The sequence below is a fragment of the Ovis aries genome, chromosome 1, assembly GCF_016772045.2.
Source record: "Ovis aries strain OAR_USU_Benz2616 breed Rambouillet chromosome 1, ARS-UI_Ramb_v3.0, whole genome shotgun sequence".
NCBI classification, from domain to species: Eukaryota; Metazoa; Chordata; class Mammalia; order Artiodactyla; family Bovidae; genus Ovis; species Ovis aries.
Window position 1 is genome coordinate 85085680 of NC_056054.1, and position 23659 is coordinate 85109338.

Genomic DNA, 23659 nt, shown 5'->3' on the forward strand with positions numbered 1-23659 from the left:
ATATAGACAACTCAGCTCAAAAGCAATCTTAGCCTATATTTTCTCCTTTCTTCTCCAGTTCTTTTTGCTTTCTGGCACTGATGATATAATTAGATCTTTTTATATGTTTACCAGACTATTTCCTAATTGTTTTTATGACACTACGCCATACCGTAATGAATCAGAGTATAAAAAAGATGTTAAAATTATATATATATATATATATGTATATACACTCTCATCTGCATGCATTTATGGAATCAAGACTTTGTGCCTGTATCTATTCCTTCCTTAAGCAGAATATAAATTGTGGGAGGGGCCATGTTTTATAATCAATGATATGGCTGGTATTTGTTATTACATAAAACACAAAGTTGGTAATATAAAAAAGATTTCCTGAATCCCTTTCTTCATACAGGAACAAATTGGAATGGCATTATTTATCAGTCTTATCCACCTGTAAGAGAAAATGACCATCTCTGAAGATGTCTGCTCAGAAGCAGTATAACATCTCTTCAGTGAATGAAAAAAGACAATGTTTCTAAGCCATTTTTTCCTCTTTGTAATTAAGAGGTTAACAATGAGTACATGAGATGCAAGAGTTCTCAGAAAGAACTCTATTCATTTACTATTCAAAGCTATCACAAATCATATAAGTAACTTAAGATCAGAAGGAAAATGCTACCCCTAAACAAAGCTATGGTTATTCCAGTAGTCGTGTATGGATGTGAGAGTTGGACTGTGAAGAAAGCTGAGTGCCGAAGAATTGGTGCTTTTGAGCTCTTGTGTTGGAGAAGACTCTTGAGAGTCCCTTGGACTGCAAGGAGATCCAACCAATAAATCCTAAAGGAACTCAATCCTGAATATTCATGGGAAGGACTGATGCTAAAACTGAAACTCCAATACTGTGGCCACCTGATGCGAAGAACTGACTCATTGGAAAAGACCCTGATACTGGGATAGATTGAAGGAAGGAAAAGAAAGGGATGACAGAAGATGAGATGGGTGGATGGCACCCCCAACGCAATGGACATGAGTTTGAGTAGGCTCCTGGAGTTGGTGATGGATAGGGAAGCCTGGCGTGCTGCAGTCCATGGGGTCGCAAAGAGTCGAACACGACTGAGGGACTGAACTGAAACATTTCCTATCTCCCTCTAATCTTTAGGCAGTGTGACAAAGAACAAAGGACTGACTTTTTAAAAACCTAGTGACTGTGCACTTAAATATAAGAGGCTATGAGTTCCACAAATATGAGATAATTTTTCAATAGTCTAAAACCATGGAGTTGATTAAAGGAACACATGTCCTGGTATACAGAGTCACCACATGTGAACTAAAATAAATTTTTATCTTCTGTACTCAAAAGGAACTTTTAAAGTTCAGTATTAAAATTTAATTGGTAACTATGACCTTGGGTGCCACTTTAGGTGAAAAATATTACACCAGTGCTCAGATTTTCTTGAGATTTATGATCTCATATTCTTGAAAAAGCCTAGCACCTCTGTGTTCCTGAAATAATTGATCTGTCTCTTACAAGTGCTATTTTCCTGAAACCAACATCTGTCTCAGGAAGAAAAGTACAATCTGATGAAAATACTCTGCTATATTTAAAAAACCAAAGAACTACCAGAAACTGCATCTATTGCTTTACTAATAATAAATGCAGTCAAGATCATAAATTGATAAAATTTCTTAGCACATAATAGAAGATAAGAAAAAGTAAACTAAACTGCAAAGCCACATCTGTAAATACTACCTGTAAAATTAACTATAATAATAAAAGTGAATATTTTAAATGTGCAAAAAAGACACAATGCAAATCTGTATCTCACATCTTTCATCCTTTGAACAGAACTCCACCTCAGCAGGTAAAGACCTGCCTGCCACTGCAGGAGACATGAGTTGGGAAGATCCCCTGGAGGAGGAAATGGCAACCCATTCCAGCATTCTTGCTGAAAAATCCTATGGACAGAGGAGCCTGTTGGGTTACAGTCCAAAGAGTCACAAAGAGTTGGACATGACTGAGCACAGCACCACAATATACACCTTTAACCTAGTGAGTTTTTCTTTGTTTATTATAATCACAAACACTACTGACTTCACCATCAATCTCTCAACTACCACTGTTGATTGTGTCTCTTATTAAAGATTAGCAAAATATCATGGAAGCCATCAGATAAGTAGGCAACGATAGCAAATCTGAAAAGGACTGTGATAAAGTAACTTTTAGCCTCACTGAGGATTCAACATAAAATTCTGGATTTCTTTATAAAGAAATAACTGGCAAACACTTTCAATTCTCCTACACATGACAAAATGTTCAATGTTAAATAATACACTGTAACACAAAGTCATCTTTTAACAATACTTTTCATGTATACAGTAAAATGTACGCAACATTTTATTACAATGTAAAGCTCACAACAACTTTGTAAGTAGGTACTATTATTAACCTCCTTTTACAGATCAGTAAACTATAGCACAGAGAAGAACCAAATTGCCAAACATCAACAGAAAGTAAACAGCTAAGCTTGGTCCCCACCCTAGGCAATGTGGCTCAGGACCATGCTTCCTCTTACTGGATTATTCCTTATTCTTTCAGATATTGGTCCAATTTATCAGCAGGAGGAATTTTTCTTTTAACATGTTCATAGCAATTTTATTTGTAAGAATGGAAAACTGAGAGCAACCCAAATGTCATCAATAGGAGAATGGATAAACACAATAAACACGTTGTGTTATATCAATACACATGGAACACAAAGGAATGAACTTTTGATTAAAATACAGATGAACTCCAAATTAATCAGTCTCAGTAACAGAAACAAGACAAAACAGGGTACACACTATGCAATTCCATTCATACAAAAAAATTTTAATGTGAACAAGTCAATAAGAAAGAAAACAGATTCTTATTGTCATGGTATAGAGAACAGGAAGCACAGGAATAAAGAAAGAGTAAAGAGGTATTAGGAAATTTTGGTGGGCAGGAGGAATTTAAAAAACAAAGGAGCTGGTGCATGCAGAAGTATACAGTCATTCATTAATTCATTTAACAAATACCTATTAAGCATCTCCTAAAACTACAAGGTGGACTGGAAGAAATACAAGCTGGAATCAAGACGGCCGGGAGAAATATCAATAACCTCAGATATGCAGATGACACCACCATTATGGCAGAGAGTGAAGAGGAGCTAAAAAGCCTCTTGATGAAAGTGAAAGAGGAGAGTGAAAAAGTTGGCTTAAAGCTCAACATTCAGAAAACGAAGATCATGGCATCTGGTCCCATCACTTTATGTGAAATAGATGGGGAAACAGTGGAAACAGTGTCAGACTTTATTTTGGGGGGCTCCAAAATCACTGCAGATGGTGACTGCAGCCATGAAATTAAAAGATGTTTACTCCTTGGAAGGAAAGTTATGACCAACCTAGATAGCATATTCAAAAGCAGAGACATTACTTTGCTGGCTAAGGTCTGTCTAGTCAAGGCTATGGTTTTTCCTGTGGTCATGTATAGATGTGAGAATTAAAATGTGAAGAAGGCTGAGTGCTGAAGAATTGATGCTTTTGAACTGTGATGTTGGAGAAGACTTGAGAGTCCCTTGGACTGCAAGGAGATCCAACCAATCCATTCTGAAGAAGGTCAGCCCTGGGTGTTCTTTGGAAGGAATGATGCTAAAGCTGAAACTCCAGTACTTTGGCCACCTCATGCGAAGAGCTGACTCATTGGAAAAGACTCTGATGCTGGGAGGGATTGGGGGCAGGAGAAGAAGGGGACGACAGAGGATGAGATGGCTGGATGGCATCACAGACTCGATGGACGTGAGTCTGAGTGAACTCCAGTAGTTGGTGATGGACAGGGAGGCCTGGCGTGCTGCGATTCATTGGGTCGCAAAGAGTCGGACACAACTGAGCAACTGAAAGGAACTGAACTGAACTGAAAACTACAAGCAATCCCCTGTGTCCTTATCCTTTGACATAAAAGGCTTTTGCTTTAGTTTCCCACGCCTCCTCTGAATCTCAAAGGCTGGCTCAAGAGTTAATGATTAGGAAACGTGAAGGTGCAGAAACAGAGTAACTGTTGGGTTTGGGAACTGCTAACAGTTTGGACTATAAATCTGCCATGTGACAGAATCACTGAACTCAAAGTTCTCTGAAAGACAGAGCATAAGGGCTGACACACATTCCTAAGTTGTTTTTACAGGAAGCAGATACCCTCCAGATGAAAACACTGACCATAAGAACACAGATCCTACACTGGTTAAATCAGAAAGCTGATGATATCTGAAACTCCAACTTGATGCCAGCCTTTCCGAGAATTATGCACAAGCTGATCACACACTCTGCAGCCTTCTCCCTCACAACTGCTTTTAATATCCCTTTCCTGAAAGCCATTTGTGAGTTCAGGTCTTTTGAGCATGAGCTGCCTGTTATCCTTGCTTGGTGTCTGCCATAAACAGTGTACTTTACTTCAACAGAGTCTGGTGTCAGCAGACTGGCTTTAACACTCTAGGATGAGTGGACCAAAGTTGGTTCCGTAAGACTACTATCCAAAGAACTATGCATTAAGTTCCTTTCCAAAACAAATGGTCTAATATACCCTTGTATATAGCTCTGAGATTTGAATCTGGTGAAGTCGTTACATCTGTCCTCCAAAAATTTTTTAACCATTTTTTTCCTACAAGTGACCCTAAGTGAGTCCCTAGAAAGCAGTCTATGTGCTAACACTTGGGAAAATAAAATAGCTAAAAGATAAAGGGACCTTTCAGTCTTTATACCTATCAGTAGAAACACTGATAGCAAATAATGCTCTTAGGAAGCAGTTTGTCCATGCTTAGGAAATCTCAATCTTATTGATCCCTTGTTTAAATATTCCATAGTGGAATATCTTCCACACAACTGTGAAAATCTTCTTAACCACAGTTACATGAGGATCACCTCAGAGTAAGACAGTTTGATAACTGTCAAACTAGGGTTTATTTTGAACAAAAAAGCTTTCCAACTTGCCAACAGAAAGTAATAGAAAGAAACAGAGAGAGTAAGGATACAAAAGACAACCAACTCTATAAACACATAATTCAAGCCCAACATCAAAAGACACCCTACAGGGAAAAATTATTATTACATCAGTATCTAGAACAGGGAAGATCATCAACTATTTGCTTTCTTTTCAAAAGAGAGAAAAAATGAGAAAGCACTCAAATATACCTAATGGAAAGCTATATATATATTTTTCCCCCAAAAAAATAGCATATGGCACCATTTCTTTTGTGTTTGTAAGTTTATTCTTCATGACATTCTAAAAACTTTGGACAAATAGAAATACCAGAAGAGTTACACCTATAGAAAGCCATCATCTTTAGGATTAAGTAAGATACTTTACTATTGATCCACTTTGCCATATTTATCATCAGTAAATTCATTACACCTACCTTTGAATAATTGAAGGGCTCCTAAAAATTTTAGCTATAAAGTACATTGTTAACAGTCAAAAATGTGTTCCTACTGACACAACCTTAAATGTAGAAGTGTATTTCGTTGGGGGAAAACAGATTAGATAAAAATACCAGAGAAGAAAAGGAAATATTTTAAAATAATATTTACAAAGTTTAGACAACTTACAGAAACAGAAATACTACAACTTGTACAACATAAAGAAAAATATTATGTTCACAGTCATATACTCCTACTAAATTGAGCAGAAGTCACTTTAAAATATTATTGCTGAGTCTTCTCTACAAAGAGTATTGTCTTGGGAAAGTCAGAACCAATAAAAAAGTAAGCCAGATCCCCTATTTTTTTTTTTAACTGGCTTTAATTTTGTTCTGTACTTAAAAGATTTAAACTGGTCTCAGGACACAAGTGAGGCAATTTCTAGCCAGAGGCAACAAAGCTCCTATAAACCTTTTCAAACAGCTCATAAACTGGCATGGCTACCAGGGGTGTGGTTTCAGTTAAAAGCTATAATGCTTTGAAAGCTAAACTTTATAACTAGGTGAACACTGTTTACAATGGGAAAACAAAACACATAATCTGGATTATTTTCCAGCAAGATTACTCTATATTTCATGCTCCACTTGATTTATTATCAAGTTCATATATGACCATATATAACAAATCTTTGATAACTTAGTTGTGGAAGGCACTGCTTAATGGATGAAAAATAATTATATGAAAATAATGACAGGGTCAACCTCACGACACCAAACAAGAAACAACTGAACGCTCTCTGCAGACAAAAAATTGGTCTCCAGAGAAGGCACTTGTTCACAAAGTCCTTAAACTCATTCTTCTATGATCAAATAGTATAGACACAGAATAAAGAAAAGCATTTTCCCAAATGGGGAGAGTACAAAGTTGTCTAGTTTATGACCTCCCTCACCCACTCTGAGCAAGCTGTTTTTTTAAGTGCCAGTTTGCTGGTTGATTTTTTTCCAGGTTTGGGAGGAAACAGGGAAAGGGTGTTGGAACTGTGAGCATTAACCAAGTACCCTGAGGCTGTTCAGTAAGCAAATAACCAGCTCAACTGCTGACTGTGGAAAGACTGTGCTACTGATGGTTACTTGTCACATGACACTGTCTTAGGTAAATGATTTACACGGTAGACGGTCACCTCCTGGTCACACATTATACACCAAACTCCAAAGAACAAAGGCCAACAATCTGTCTGACTTTCTACTGTAATTCCCATACACTTTCACAATCACTTAACTAAAGAAATAATTATAGGTGTTTAATCACACACCTGGATCCACCGGTCTGGGGGTTCTTCGGAGTCCATTGGTTCGTTTCTATGCAGAAAGACAAAACAAAGACTTTGTGTTATCAAATTGTATTATTTTGCGGCACTCTGGAAGTCCAATAGATGTTGCACTACCTCCATTTAACACTACTGTAAAATAGGTAACTAATAAGGACCTACTGTATAGCACAAGGAACTCAATGCTCTGTAATGCCCTATATGGGAAAAGAATCTAAAAAAGAGTGGATATTTGTGTACAGAAGAAACTAACACAACACTGTAAATCAACTAAACTCCATTATAAATTTTTTTAAAAAGAGTATTACTAAATCTGATCAAAACACTCAGTTCCAGTTTCTTTTTACAATTTTTGTTTCTCCAATGTCTTCTACTTGCTAAATCATTGATATGACACTATGGGAAAGAAATACTTTTCATTCACCATCTCTGAGGATTATATGACTCACTTTTTTCAGTCATAAAAGAGGAATTATGAAAATAAAGCCTAGGTAGCCATTTTTGCTTAGAAAATGCTCCCAGCAAAGAGTTTTAATCTCCAAAATTCTAATGCAGCTTTTTTTAAGCCTGACAGACCAGAGACTGGAGAAAGTATACAACCTCCAAACAAAGATCTCAAGCTCTGATTTTGAGCTTGGTATGGTAGTTTAATTATGAGATTTATGGTAGTTTAATTATGGATCAGTGATATCTCACTACTTTCAGAAACAAAATAGACATGCAGCTTATAAACCATGGAAGCAAATTCTTTACAGAAAAGGAATCCATAAGAAAAATTGTGATTATAAAAATTATAGATAAGATGCAAAACAAAAGAGTTTTAAATCTTTGAAAATGTGTGGTTACATGTTTGATTTTATAAGCATTAAATTCATTCCTACCCAATAACTATCGCAATCTCACTAATTAATAGGAACTTCATTTTCACTTTTGTTATATAACTAAATGCAATGCTCAGTCTATAATTACAATATAATTCAGATTTGCACAAGAGCAATTTTCTTTCTACATGTGTTGGGGTTTGTGCCTCTGTATGGGGCCCTGGTTTCATTCAGAGCAGAATTGGTTTTGCCAGGCTTACATTAACTATGGGTTTTTCCTAGGGTTCCCCTGTTGTTTTTGTTCATAAGTTAAATGGGCCTCAAAGCAGATATCAAGGTTTCTCAGGTAAAAACAAATTGGAGAATTATTAAAAATATAAACTTTGCTTTTAACCCAACTATTTTTAAAATGCATTTGTTAAAGCCTAATAGGATCATTAAGTCAGCATCGAAGCTACACTGAACAAGCTGGATGGCTGTACTGGGGGGAGAAAAAAAAAACTAGTATAAAGAGAGCCTCTCCTTACTCAATGTGAGTGAGAAGAAAATACCACACTGGGCTTCTTAATAGCCAAGCACAAAAAGGGAAAACATGGTAAGTTATAGGTTCATACCCAATAACTTGGAAGAAAACGGCCTTCAAAAACAGTTCTAAAATTTTATACAATGTTTGGACCTCTCTATATGAATGACTATATTTTAAACAGGAAAATATATACTGATGAATGTCTTATGGCTGTTGATTGTCTACATTTCCCTTCATTTTCTTAATGTACAACAGACACTGTCTTTACACGACTCTTATTCTTACTACTGTCAAAGTGCTTGGAAACAAGACAGGAATTCACTTGTTGGGTCTTATTCCTACTATCCCTAAGCTAGAACTATTTAAAAATATTAACTTAGAAAGTGAAAAAGACAACTTGAGTTCAAGAGCAACTCTGTAACATCCTGAAGTTAAGATTAAAATAGGGAACACAGCGCAATTATTTAGAGTACGGATTCTAGAATCTGACTGCCTAAGTTCAAATTCAGACCCTCCCTGTCACTTGGCATCTTATTGGGAGCAAGTTAAAGTCTCTATGCCTGTTTCTTCATCTGTAAAATGGGGATATTAATACCACCTACTTCATAGCATTTGTGGTGAGAAACATGTTAATTCATGTTAAGTGCTTGGAACAGTTCCTGACACACAGTAAGGACTATTAAGTCAAAGCTTACTATTATTGTCATTATTATTAATTTCATGATATTTTGAATGTGGAAACTCAGTTCAGTTCAGTTCAGTTGCTCAATCGTGCCTGACTCTTTGCAACCCCATGAACCACAGCATGCCAGGCCTTTCTGTCCATCACCAACTCCCAGAGTCCACCCAAACCCATGTCCATTGAGTCAGTGATGCCATCCAGCCATCTCATCCTCTGTCGTCCCCTTCTCCTCCTGCCCTCAATCTTTCCCAGCATCAGGGTCTTTTCCAATGAGTCAGCTCTTAGCATCAGGTGGCCAAAGTATTGGAGTTTCAGCTTCAACATCAGTCCTTCAATGAACACCCAGGAGTGATCTCCTTTAGGATAGACTGGTTGGATCTCCTTGCAGTCCAAGGGACTCTCAAGAGTCTTCTCCAACATCACAGTTCAAAAGCATCAATTCTTTGGTGCTCAGCTTTCTTTATAGTCCAACTCTCACATCCATACATGACAACTGGAAAAAACACAGCCTTGACTAGATGGACCTTTGTTGACAAAGCAATGTCTCTGCTTTTTAATATGCTATCTAGCTTGGTCATAACTTTCCTTCCAAGGAGTAAGCATCTTTTAATTTCATGGCTGCAATTACCATCTGCAGTGATTTTGGAGCCCAGAAAAACAAAGTCAGGCACTGTTTCCACTGTTTCCCCATCTATTTCCTGTGATGTGATGGGACCAGATGCCATGATCTTCATTTTCTGAATGTTGAGCTTTAAGCCAACTTTTTCACTCTCCTCTTTCACTTTCATCAAGAGGCTCTTTAGTTCTTCTTCACTTTCTGTCATAAGGGTGGTGTCATCTGCATATCTGAGGTTATTGATATTTCTCCTGGCAGTCTTGATTCCAGCTTGTGCTTCCTCCAGTCCAGCATTTCTCATGATGTACTCTGCATATAAGTTAAATAAGCAGGGTGACAATATACAGCCTTGACGTACCTCTTTTCCTATTTGGAACCAGTCTGTTGTTCCACGTCCAGTTCTAATGGTTGCTTCCTGACCTGCATACAGGTTTCTCAAGAGGCAGGTCAGGTGGTCTGGTATTCCCATCTCTTTCAGAATTTTCCACACTTTATTGTGATCCACACAGTCAAAGGCTTTGGCATAGTCAATAAAGCAGAAATAGATGTTTTTCTAGAACTCTCTTCCTTTTTCCATGATCCAGCAGATGTTGGCAATTTGATCTCTGCTTCCTCTGCCTTTTCTAAAACCAGCTTGAACATCTGGAAGTTCACGGTTCACGTATTGCTGAAGCCTGGCTTAGAGAATTTTGAGCATTACTTTACTAGCGCGTGAGATGAGTGCAACTGTGTGGTAGTTTGAGCATTCTGTGGCATTGCCTTTCTTTGGGATTGGGATGAAAACTGACCTTTTCCAGTCCTGTGGCCACTGCTGAGTTTTCCAAATTTGCTGACATATTGAGGGCAGCACTTTCACAGCATCATCTTTCAGGATTTGAAATAGCTCAACTGGAATTCCATCACCTCCACTAGCTTTGTTCATAGTGATGCTTCCTAAGGCCCACTTGACTTCACCTTCTAAGATGTCTGGCTCTAGGTGAGTGATCACACCATCATGATTATCTGGGTCATGAAAATCTTTTTTGTACAGTTCTCCTGTGTATTCTTGCCAGCTCTTCTTAATAAGATCAGGTAAATGATAAATTTTTTTCTATTAAAGTACTGTACTACTACTATATTTTAGTTTTTCCTCCTGCAAGTCATTGGAAAACAGTGACCCTGAAAGCAAACTTTTCTACAGGAAAAGTAGGCAGTGGAAAAAAACTATGATTTGGTGCATTGAAAAAAAAAAAAAAGAGAATGAGAAAATTTCAGCATCTTAGATCAAGTGCATTTTGAGACTTTGAGATTTATTATAGTTTAAAAGCACCTAAAAATATTTCATATGTTCTAAAAAATTTTGAAATGTTTAGAACAATTTACACAATTTCAAAATGCAAATTTCAATTGTTCTTCTGTCATATCCCATCCAAAATACTCCTCTCCCCAACATATATTCTCAAAACCCTATATTCTCAAAAGCCTGAGACAGAGCTGGACAAGATCCATCTCAGGAGGAAGAGAGGGGTCCATCAAGTAGCCACCCTAGGAGCTCTCGGTGATCCCCCTTCCCCATGAGATCAGGCAATCAGTGTTCAGAACATTCTCAAACTTCTTTTGATTTACCAAGAAGTGGGAGGTGGGAGGGAGGGGACAATAAACCAACCTAATTTTATATCTAGCTTCATTATCTATTACCTTGCCTTTCTCTAAAAGAAATATCTGTATTGCCCAAGAACCTCCCTTCTTGTCTCTTTTAGGAGAAACCTAATTCTCTCTGTTGATTTTACCAACAAAACAAGGAAAGATTCATTTACTATATGAAACTGGCTTTGGTTCCTCTACTTAAAAGGCAGAAAAACCTACATTAAGGAATAGATTGGAAGTATATATACATACACTAAATACTGATAGATGTGTAATGACAACCTTGCTTTCTAGAGCTAGAAGTTGCTTCTGAAGGTCCACTCCAAAATGGGAATTTGGAAGAACATCCAGGTTAGGAAGATGGATCCTGTGGCTACTGAAAACTGACCTACCTTGAGAATTAAGTATAAATTAAAGACTCATAACCATTGTTATTGAAAGGGGAAGAGAATAGGACAAATTGGTACATGGAGGAAAAAGACCTCCAACCGAGAGGGGGCAGGGTTTCATTGTTTACTTTCAGAAAGACTCCCAAACATCACATAAGCATCTGTGTTAGGAGTGAATACAACTTTCACAAAGTGTAAGGTATGTAGGGAGGTAAGGTAGTAGGGAGTATGAAGTGTAAGGTAGTGGGGAGGTATGGAGTGAAAGATGTTTCTTAACAGTCTCTTGCTACAGTTCTTCCTTATGCCAAGCTAAAGTTTCCAAATACATTGGTCAGTATAAGATTTCACTATAATTATCCATTCAAAGTAGAGATTATTAGCAGACTCACACATTAAATAAAAATTACACTTATTATAATCAAAAGCTAAGCAAGTCACTAAAACACAGATGCTACATTAAAAAAAAATCAATGTGAAAATGAATTCTTTTCATAATAGTCCTAATGTGTAATTTTTAAGAATATTAAATGCCTGGAGAGCACTTTTTTTGTATCGTTATTTTGTACCAGTGTGAAAATTATTAACCACTTATTATTAGCACACTTCCTTTTCTGTAAATATGCCCATTTCTCATTACTTAAATAAAATCAAGTGAAATCATCTTCCCTGGGGGGGAATATACATCTAACAGTATAAATGTAAAGTAATATTGAGTTACAGTTCAAAGCTCTACAAGGATATCTGTCTCAATAATCTAATAATAGTGTGAGAGAAGAAAAGGAAGGCTACTTTCTAAGATCTTCACTCGCACTGCTGGAAGAATCTTTATAGTCCTGATGAAAAATCTTACCTGTCAACTAAACACTAAAAAGAGTTTACATTAATTATTTTAGCCCTAGCAGAACTTACGTGACCTATTTTTAAAATATTATTATCCTGTTATGCATTCCTTGAGCTAGATTCTAAAGTCTAAAATATAGCCGACAGGTAACACTGAAAGGGTACACGTGAATTTTTTCACATCACATTCTTGGTTCCCAATATGCACAAATTATATGCTGATGCAAAAAAGTGAAAGCAGTTACCTCTTGTTGGACTTCTTGCTGTACTTTTCATTATTTTTAGCAACTATGTAAATACCAGTCCATTAAAAACATGCTAATATTATACCACTCTTAATCAGATATAATTGTATATGCTAAAACGATTTGATAAAGAAAGTACTTGTCTTTATTCTGAAATTCTCAGATTATTGTATTTTGGGTTCATATTACTAATCACAGAACGTTTACATTTTAGTTTTCTTTGTTAGGATTTTTTGGGGAGGTCAGGTAAGAAATATATTACTTTGGCTGAAGGCCAAGGCACTAGTTGCCTATTATCTGCCACAGTTTTCATTCTTTTCTATTTTCTTAAAAGCACTTTATTCTGAGAGGTGACAGGGATCTCGTACTTCTAAGCCATCAGACCTCAGAATCTGTTAAACCAAAGGAAACGTTATCAGATTCTGATCTGATCAAGAAGACATGATACAAATCATGATTCTTCTCAGGTGGAAAACTAGCACAAACATACAGGCACATCCTTAGAAGAATGCTAGAACTTCTTAGTTCTAGTGAATGTCAGGTAGCGACATTATTTTACCCAGGATGAGGGCCACCCTTTCTCCTGTCCCAGCACGATCAAAAAGACTTATTCCAAGGGAATGCCGTCAGATGCATTAAGTTTTATAAGCCTCAGGGTTTGTGGAATTCTGTAGATGGAAACAAGAGAAAGGTACCTCCACCAGATTAGTGCTACAACATTGCTACAGAATTTATTTGAAATTTACCTGAATAAATGAGTACCTAAGATTCTGAAATGCACATCTTACACACATACTTAGATGAAATATTCACATTTTTCCTCTAAGATCTTCAGATATCTGAAAACTCCTCTTATTTAACCTGTGCATTTCACTCAAAAGCACTTGATTACTTGCTCTAGATCTGTTTCTATCCATTTTAAAGGTACATTTAACATTTTAGGGGTTTGAGCCTGCTTTAGTTAGCAAACAATCTGAAATGCAAAAGTTATATAAGAATAATGTAAACGTTAATCTTACCTCGGATGGTTTGAGCGTCCCTTGTTCTGAAACAAATGTAAAAATTGGCATTGTCAGTGAAGTTGTTTTGTTTAGTTAGCAACCTTAGCTTGTTCTCTGCAGCGTGGTAGAACACTACTGCTTTGTTTTCCTAATGATACCTGTTAATATATTTCCAAGGTCCCTCAGGCTGGGCTAGTAATTGTTTTGCAACCAGGTTCTCTTGCCTTATTGGCTGTCAGGGAAGTGACTCATAGTACTAAATGACTTCTAGGTTAGGCTTAACTTTTTCAATTGTTTATTAAGCAATTTCAATCCAACCACATTAAGCTCCTTGAAACAGGGACTTGCACCAAGCTTATGTACATAAGAGAAAGCTAGGTGGGAGCCTTTCTTTCAACATACCCAGTTTTAAGAATCTATACACAACATGTTGTTATTACAACTGCCTATATTACAATTACTATAACAACTGCAAATTTAACACATACAATTTGCATATGAATTTTGCATTAAGTGGCTGTTTCTTTTAGCTTTTTGCGGGGGAGGGATACAGATTTTAAGGTGAAAATTAAAAATGGACAAGATTCAGTCCCAATGCTAATTTTCTTTACATCCCAGTTTACCTGTTTAGAAATAGAAATGACAAACTCCATTACATTTCAATTCCTGAAAATGACTAACAGTTAGGAAGGGCCCTGAGATATGCAAGAGAGTAACTTGGCAGAGGGCAAAGGGTATCTCTGAGAGGAAAGACACACTACACGTGGAAAAGCTGGTGGGGAATATTTTTGTTTCCTTCCCCCATATCCAGGAGTACTTATGCATATTATAATTTCTCCAGACTGCAGAAAAACATCTCATCATTTTGAGCTTATGCTATATTTTTGCCAACCAGAATGATCCTCTGAAGAAGGATCTGAGAAGAGAAGACACTGATGGGAACATCAGGAGAGAAAGGGTAGTTCTAAAAGAGGGCTCTGTAGACTAAATGAAGCTCTGATAGAGGCTCCAAGAAGCCTCAGAACCAGAGTTCAAGGGGAAAAGTACCAGAGCACCTGAGTAGCTGTCAGATTGCTACACAGGAAGACTGCCTGGGACATGGAACAGGAGGTTTGGGGCCCTTCTGTTTATTAAAGGACTATACCTGATTAATGGAACTGAAGATGCATGAGCAAAAAGTCACCTTTCTGGAGAAAAGCAAAGCCTGCATTTCTTTTTCAATGTCAACCCTATCCTAACTTTCCTACACAACTGCTATGAAGGCATCTTTGCCAGGTCTGAAGTTGGCCTTTACAAAGGACAGAAAGCTATTTCCCTTCTCCTCTCTGCTAGAAATACGCAAAGTTTCAGAAGAAAGATTGCCTAAGAGAAGTTGTGTAGGGAGAGGGTCTATGAAAGTGCCATTTGGCTGGATACTGTGCCCAAACTGAGAACCCAGGTTAGGTGAACTCAGGTTCCTAACAGACAAGTTGTGATACCTGTTACACTGGTTTAACCAGAAAGACCTATAAGCCAGAAAAGCCCTACACTACTTTCTTCTACTGTGAGTTAGAGGAAGAGCCTGAACTGGAAATCACAGACAGCAAGAAGCACCAAACAGGAGGAGAGTTTAAATTTTCCATCCAAGCAGCTGAGGAAAGCTTTGCTATTTCCAGATGACCTCTCCATGGGAAAATCTCTTATCTTTCAGGGTCGGTGTTTAAAAATGAGAGTGCATCTTAATTTTAATTCAGAAATATTTTTTTTCTGACACTGCACAGAATTGTTGTTATGTCCTGGTGAAGTGGATCTGTTACAATATGTTTAAATATATATATATATATTTTAGCATAAAACCTAGGATAGCCCACATGGCAGTAGTTGGCACATCACGTTCCAGTAGTGCTCGGGGTTTCCTCAGGAGGAAGAAATGACTGTATCTAAGGTGATGATCTAGCTATACATATACCTGCACATCTTTACCTAGAAAACAGATCCAGGGAACAGAAGCTCCTCATTTACAGGCCCTTCCTATCTTGCTGCTCGGTTCAAGCCAGCCAGCTACAGGGGCGAGTGAGCACCGAGCACAAAACACAAAGCAGGTAAGGTCCAGGCAAGGTACGAATGGGACTGTCAAGAAAGGACAAAACTAGACCTGGCTGACCACCGTACCCAACACTCCCTCCTTAACTCTCCTGCTGCCTATTGTCTCCTGTTTTCCTTCTTTGCATCTCATCAAGCTTTCCTCCTAATTCTTATTGAATGTACCTGCTCTTCACAAAGGCTCCTCTGTGTAACCCAGACTAGAAAATGGACAAGGGGCTTCGTGCTGGATACAACTCCAACTCTGAGGGCCTGAGTCCTTCATGGGGGCTTACCCTCTCCTTGCCCCCACTCCCTGTCCTCCTGGCCACCACAGCACCCCCACCCTCCCCACTGCCATCCAGAAAAGAGGCTCATTTCTTCCATGGACTTGGCATAGAGCAGTTCACACTGTGATCTGCTCATGCTGGGCAGAGCACATAAATAGTGGTTCTTAAAAGTCTGAGGTTTTATTTAGTCATATTTCATGGCAGGGTTCTGTAAATATTCTGAGGAGAGGGCAAAAGCCAAAGGACTAGAAATAACTCTCAGAATCTGTTCTGAGTTCAGAAATTCTTAACCAGGCTCCTTTTATTTATACTTTTATACTTGTTCTGGTGGTTGTGCCATCAGACTGATTGGCCCCTTTACAAACACGATCTAAATTCTGATAACCATATGAACGCAGCAGCTATAAATTTTACAAAAATAACAGTGATGAGAGAGCAGAAAACCCAACTGCAACACACTGTTCCATACATGTTTAAAGTAAAAGTCAATTCTGGACAGGAAAATAGAATAACAACCTCTTCTGATGATGTATTCTATGGAAAAGTTGCTCTGATTTTGAAATCTACAACACTATCCTTCATTTCCTCTTGATATGTACCCAAAGCTACTTTGGCGGGCACTCAGAGCTCTAAAACACTCTCTGTGCATCACAATTCCACATCAGGATGAGGATAATAAGAGCTGATGACTATCAAATTTATTTGGCTGAATTCTGACCAAATAGGTGCATGGTTGAGATATGACAAAAGATCTCTCTTTTACTGTCTCTTTTTCTTCTGGAAATTTCCTTAGAATGGTAATTCAATTCTTCAAGTTTCCAAAAGTTTTTAATCCTCAACTTGCCCTTACCCTGCAGCCGATTTCTCGGGCTCCTATTGATCAAACTATAAAATGTTCTTACCCTTTCAAGAACCTTTCTAGATGGTGACTCACAGGCCCTGAAGGGGTTTATACCTTGCGTTCTTTCATCATGTCCCAACTGGCTTAATGTAATTCAGAGAAGTGCTGTTACTGAGGTGCTTGGAGCCTGAGCAGAACTCCATCTTCAGCACCAGCACACAGTGCACATATTTGTGTAAGACAAATGATTTTCACTGAGACTTTAGACTCATATCATTCATTTGTTTAAACATAAATTTCAGTCCTGTTATATTTGTTTTCCAATACAAGTGGCTCTCAATGCATACATTATTACACAACCAGCTTTGTCTCTTGTCTGAAGTTCTATTTCTTAAGACTAAACAAATGGGTGCCCAGTAAGATCATTTGTCTCAAAAGGGATCACAGGGAAGTAATTACCAGGAAAGCCTTTGAAGGTTCTTCATCATCATGGCTAATATTCTATTTTTATGAAACATTAAAACTGAAAGGCAGTAGGACTGATCAAATTTTGGAGGAAGTTGCACAAAACCTATTTTCACCACTCAGATCTATAGCACTATTCTGAAAACACAAAAACATAACTAATACTTGGAAAGAGGCTCTGATTTCAAGCCTTCTCAGGAGCTCTAACAAGGACCCAAGCATATAAGAGTTTTCAGTTCACTCTAACAATTATTAATGTAAGATTGGTGGTGGTGGTTTAGTCACTAAGTCACGTCTGACTCTTGCAACCTCACAGACTGTAACCTGTCAGGCTCCTCTGTCCATGGAATTTCCCAGGCAAGAATACCGGAATGGGTTGCCATTTCCATCATTAAACTGACCCAAATAATTAAATGGAAGGAATAATAACTACTCTCGAATATAAAATTGTCTCGATAAGTTAAAAAAGATAACTGCTGCTGCTGCTGCTAAGTCGCTTCAGTCGTGTCTGACTCTGTGCGACCCCATAGACGGCAGCCCACCAGATTCCCCCATCCCTGGGACTCTCCAGGCAAGAACACGAGTGGGTTGCCATTTCCTTCTCCAATGCATGAAAGTGAAAAGTGAATGTGAAGTCGCTCAGTCGTGTCTGACTCTCTGCGACCCCATGGACTGTAGCCCACCAGGCTCCTCCGTCCATGGGGTTTTCCAGGCCAGAGTACTGGAGTGGGGTATAAAAGACTTTAAATAATGTTAAATACAACCAAAGTCATTTTTTGGTTATGAAATCAATGATTAAGCTTCAGTTTATGTAAAAGTCATGTGATAAAATGCCTAGTGGTAGAAAGATAAAATAAAATTATATTCTAAAAGTTTATCTCTTATGATAAAACACTGCAATGTGCTGTGCTCAGTCGCTCAGTTGTGTCTGACTCTTTGTGACTCAATGGACTGTAGCCCACCAGGCTCCTCTGTCCGTGGGGATTCTCTAGGCAAGAATACTAGAGTGGGTTGCCATGCCCTGCTCTAGGGGATCTTCACAATCCAGGGATTGAATCCAGGTCTGCCGCATTGCAGGCAGATTCTTTACCATCTGAACCACCAGGGATGCCCAAGAATATTGGAGTGGGTAGCTTACCCCATTTCTCCAGGGGATCTTCCTGACCCAGAAAACAAACTAGGGTCTCCTGCACTGCCGTGGATTCTTTACCAGCTGGGTTAGCAGGGAAGCCCAAATACTGCAATACTACTTATAAAAGAGCTATTTCAGATGGCAATTTGGAGTGCAGGTTCTAGGTAAAAATCTTGCAGGTTTAAGCCATGATAACACCAAGGCTACTTTTAGGGATGGCTGCAGCAGCAGTGGCAACCCGGCCTAGATAAAAGAGTGATTAAACAGATAAGCAAATGGGGATCCGCTTCAGTTAAATATTAGAGCATCTGAGGCTTGCACTCCCCCTAAAGGAAAAGACAAATTAAACTGAAGTCATCTGCTCCAGCAATATTTGCCTTCCAATGTTACTTTCTTTGTTTAAAACAAGAGAATGTAAAGCAAGCTATGTTGATCAACATCAAGATAAGAAGGGGACAAGAGGAGTTTAGCCCTATATTGCAACAGGGAAAAAAATACAAATGCCCCCAAAGGTTGCAGCCTAGGGCTAGACCTCCATGGTAGCATACTGTGAGAAAGAAACTCCACTCTAGAATTACATCAGTTTTGCAGTGACTTGTTGAGAAAGTCTCACATAATGAAGTTCATACTTATTCATTACTAAGGTTGGAAAGTTTTGGCAGCACACCTCAGAATCCATGTACATGCTGATCACTGAGGTTGCTATGGTGAATGTGAAGAAGTCAACTCAAGTTCAGCAAAAAAGAGATTAGAACTGCCTTCTCTTTATATCTATGCAACTCCTCAAATGTTAAGACATAAACTAATCACCCAACCTTCAAATTTATTTCCAAGTTGTACAGTTTGTCTTAGGAAAAAAAAAAAACACTTAAAGGACCCTTTTAAACACTTGAAATGTACTTGAGTTAATAATCATCATAGTCAAATATTGATATGAATGAATTACTTTTAGAAATGAACTGCATTTTTGCCAACAATTATTTTGAGGATGAATGAAGACTAGACAAATTTAAGGGATATAGAGCATGAAATATAAAAGGTTTCTGAACCCAGGGAAGACAACATCCAAAGAAGACATAATTTCCACACACACACAAAAAGAAGCGTCTAAGAGCTATTTCAAATGCTTAATGGTTAGTATCTTTACCACATCCAACACTATCAAGGATTGTAGTTTGGTTAAAATATTCCTATTTAGGAAGGAGTAACAAACTGATGGTCAACACCTTGACTTTGGACTGGATATTAAAGGATAGATACAAAAGATGAGAAATGTGGTGAATGTGTATTTCCTTTCTACTAAAGGAAATAAAAAGGGGTGGAGGGAACTCTCTGACAGTCCAGTGGTTAGGACACTACACATTCACTGCAGAGGGTCTGGGAACTAAGATCCCATAAGTCACATGGTATGGTCAGGATAAAATAAAATAAAATGCTACAAACTTCCATTAAAAAAAAAAAAGGCTGATTAGAGGAAGGGTACTCATTGTGAAAAATTCTTAAAAAATAAAATTAAAATTAAAATAGTCAGAGACAGTAGTGCTCACCAAAAAGCCACTACTTGCCCAGCTTCCCTTGTGATTAAGTGGAGGCCACATGACTGGCTTTAACCAATGGACTTCTAATGCTGAAACATGGAAGTGCTCACTTCCAATTCAAAGGTCTTAAAAGCAGCAAGCCCAGGAGTCACATGTTGAATTCACGGTCATAAGATGGAACTAGCTTGGATCCCTAAGCCATTACTTATAAGGCAAGGACCCACAACAAATACCACATGTGTGAAAAACAAACTTTTATGTGTTAAAACCATTGGGATTTGGGGTTTTTAGTTACCATGATATAGCCTAACCTTGGCAAAGACATAAATCCGACACACAAACTAATTAGAGAATAATTTTTTTTTAAGGTAAGAGAACAATTTAATGCAGACTACTCTTAGATGGGTAAAGTAAGGTTACAAGATTGGCAAAGAGATTGGAGAGGAAGTGTTAATAAAAGAGGGTAATCTTGGAGCTGTATGGGGAAAATGCAGTATATTTCAGGGAGAGGAAACACTAAGAGCCGAGCAAAAATTCTAAAAAATTGGGACCAAACGGAACAGGAAGTAGATTCCTCCAGAAATAGAGATATTTCTGTCATCAGGTGTCCCATAGTGTCCCTTGTCTAAAGCTTAGTGATCAGTGCTCAGCGTGTGAATTTTAACTTGAATAAATACTATAAAGGAATGCAAAAGTCTACTCAGTTTTCCATCTTTCATCCTTAGAGTACCAGCCAGGGATTCAGATCAGGTTTTTATTCCACTTATCCCACAATCACTCAAGCTCTAGTCGCTCCAAGGGTAGAACCAGGAATTGTCCAATCCTCCACAGCCTCCTACTTCTGCTTCTAAGATTTTCAGAGATTTTCAGGGCCCAGAAATCTTGGTATACTACAGTTCTACTCATTATTCTATCTATCTGTTGGTCTACCCACATACTTATCTACTCATCATGGTTTCCCAGAGGTCAGAACATCAAGTCAGCATGGTTCTTATCAGTGAGAGGCTCACTGTCGAACTGAATTTTGAACATTATTCTGTGAGGAATAGAAGATATACTGAGAAAATGAGGAGTACATCAGCCTTGATTTTAATAAAGATCATGTTGCAAAGTGTATAGTGAAAGGAAAACTAACAGCAGGGAGGAGATTTTTGTAGTTAATCTATAGTAATACCATATACGCAGATTCTCGAGAGACTTAGGAGGAGAACTAAGAAGAATAGGTAAGTGAATGAAGATGAGAGAGGCTGTTAAGTCAAGGCTGACCTCCAGCTTTGGGTGACTGTATGAGTGGTGGATCTTTAAGACAAAAAATAGGAGGAAGTTAGCAGTGATGACTACTGAGGTTGGTTTTAGATATCTGAAACTGGAGGTCACTGAAGGATACCTGGGAAGGGAAACATTAGAAGATGAAGATTTGGAATTCAAAGCTCAGGAGAGAGGCCTTAAGTGGAAATGGAGCCTTATCTACCTGGGTTGCAGATTATGGGTAATGCCAGAAAAATTAATCAGATATACAAAGGATGACCTGAGGGGATGTGAAGGAGAATGATTAACAGTGACAGATGATAGAGAAAAATTAAGCTGAATAAGGCCAGCAATGTGGAATAAGGCCAGTGGAAATAACAATTGCAAGGTAGAAGACTCTTTAGCCTTCATTTAGGCCCTGGGTCATTTTGTACAACTTGTAACTCTTTTCCAACTGACCACTCCCTTAGCTATAAACATGCCCAGTGTTGAATGAAAGGCTCCACTTTTTGAAACTGTCTTCCAGCCCAACTATATCCAACTTGTTTACAACAACTTAAGACTTTCCTGGTGGCTCAGACAGTAAAGTGTCTGTCTACAATGCGGGAGATCCGGGTTCGATCCCTGGGTTGGGAAGATCCCCTGGAGAAGGAAATGGCAACCCACTCCAGTACTATTGCCTGGAAAATCCCATGGACCAAGGAGCCTGGTAGGCTACAGTCCATGGGGTCGCAAAGAGTCGGACACAACTGAGCGACTTCACTTCACTTCACTTCAGCCATTCCTACTAGCCATGACTTTCTGAACCACAATGGATTCTTGAGTAACACCGAACCAAGTGGAATCTCTTTTTGTCTCCTGAAGAGAATATGGACTATTAACTAATGAAGCCATAAAGCTCTATAAAACTGGGGGTCATCTCAAATCACCTATGATTCATTTTACAGAGAGACTTGGAATCTTTAAGTTTGCCTTAAATCAATACTATTCACTTGCTTTAAATTTGGTTGTTGGGATGATTTCTCCCAAAGTCAAGTTCTCCGTACAAAAGCTCCATTCAAGTAAACCATGTCTCCAGCCTCTGATATATCTCGTCCTGCCTCCTGCCCTTCTCCCGTACACCCATTTTGCTCCAGTCACATCACTCATGGAAAATTAATTGTACTCATGGAAAATTAATTGCAAGCAATTACTCCTGGCTGTCAAAGAACTGTGCAAAAACTTAAACCAATATTGGGAACTGGGATTCTCTGCAGACTAGGAAACAGCCCATAAAGTCTAGTTTGCCCGTGTCCTCAAAATACCACCTATTTTACCACACACAGATCTGCCAAGCTCAAACTTAAAATCTACCCATGACTACTGCCTACACCACAACAGGAAGGGGTGAGGCTGAGGAGAGGATGTCAGGAGACTTCCAACTTTCAGAGGGTATCTGTTTGGCAGTGAGGGAGAAAAGGCTGTTGATGAACAGATCCCTTTATTTCTAAGGGCTACCCAGCAAATCCTAATCTGAAGGCAAAGAAAGGGAAGACTCCTCCATACCACTAATTAACTGACTGTGGGTATTCAATGCCATCAGTCTCTTAAAAATCTTGGACAGGAAAGGACAGAAAGAAGAGGGAAAAAGAATGAGGACAAGATGTGAAAAACAGAAGGAGAATGGAGGGCAATTTAAGGATGGAGACAAAGAATCAAGAGAACACAGGACTTAGGTTCAAAACTCCAAGAAATGATATTTCCTGGTGGTCCAGTGGTTAAGAATCCACCATTCAATGCAGGGGTATGCATTCCTTTCCAAAAAATAACTTCTTATCATAGCACCTTGGATGAAAATACTGAGTTTTCATTGTGTCCAGGCACTTTGCTATGCATCAACATTATTTCATATGATCCTCACAATAATCCTCTAATTTCATTTTTACAGATGAGTAAATGAGATGTTTACATACTTTCCCCAAGTTTATGCAGCTAGTTAACAGCTCAGCCAGATTTTTAATCATCTCTGCTTGACTCACAACCACTCTCCTACACTATTCCCTGTAGACTGCAAGAACCTTGCCAACTATGGGATCACTTTCTACCCCTCACAGACTGAAACTCAAAAGACAGGGCTATGGGACTGACAAAAATCTACTCACTTACTATGAGCAAATAACATGTTAATTGTCCTCAAAGGGGATAAAGGACAGAACACATAAAGATGAAACCACAGAAATATTAAGTGGTAAACTGCATCAGGTAGGCAATTAAATAGTAATAACATGTGCTGGTGTGCTGTGTGCACTGCACTCAGCTGTATCTGACTCTCTGTGACCCCATGGACTGTAACCTACCAGCTGCCTCTGTCCATGGAATTTTCCAGGCGAGCATACTAGAGTGGATCACCGTTTCCTCTCCAGGGGATCTTTCTGACTCAGAGATTGAACCCCTGTCTCCCATGCATCTCCTGCATGGCAGGCAGATTTTTTAAAGGACAGGCCAGATAAAGATGGACCCACACACAAATATAAGTGATAAATTGCATCAGGTAGGCAATTAAAGGGCTTCCCTGGTAGCTCAGCTGGTAAATAATCTGCCTGCCATGCAGGAGGCCCTG

The 23659-nt window shown here is 38.5% G+C and overlaps 1 protein-coding gene across 13 annotated transcripts in view; it reads right to left on the reverse strand.

Moving 5' to 3' along the window:
- Nucleotides 1-23659, reverse strand: part of VAV3 (vav guanine nucleotide exchange factor 3) — a 450959-nt gene that overhangs the window by 159770 nt on the left and 267530 nt on the right. For all 13 annotated transcript variants that reach the window (XM_060412226.1, XM_042251679.2, XM_042251676.2 and 10 more), the window contains 2 exons: nt 13504-13529; nt 6725-6770 (listed from right to left, as the gene is read on the reverse strand). In XM_060412226.1, the coding sequence (XP_060268209.1) occupies nt 6725-6770; nt 13504-13529 (72 nt within the window). The remainder of the gene's footprint in view (nt 1-6724; nt 6771-13503; nt 13530-23659) is intronic.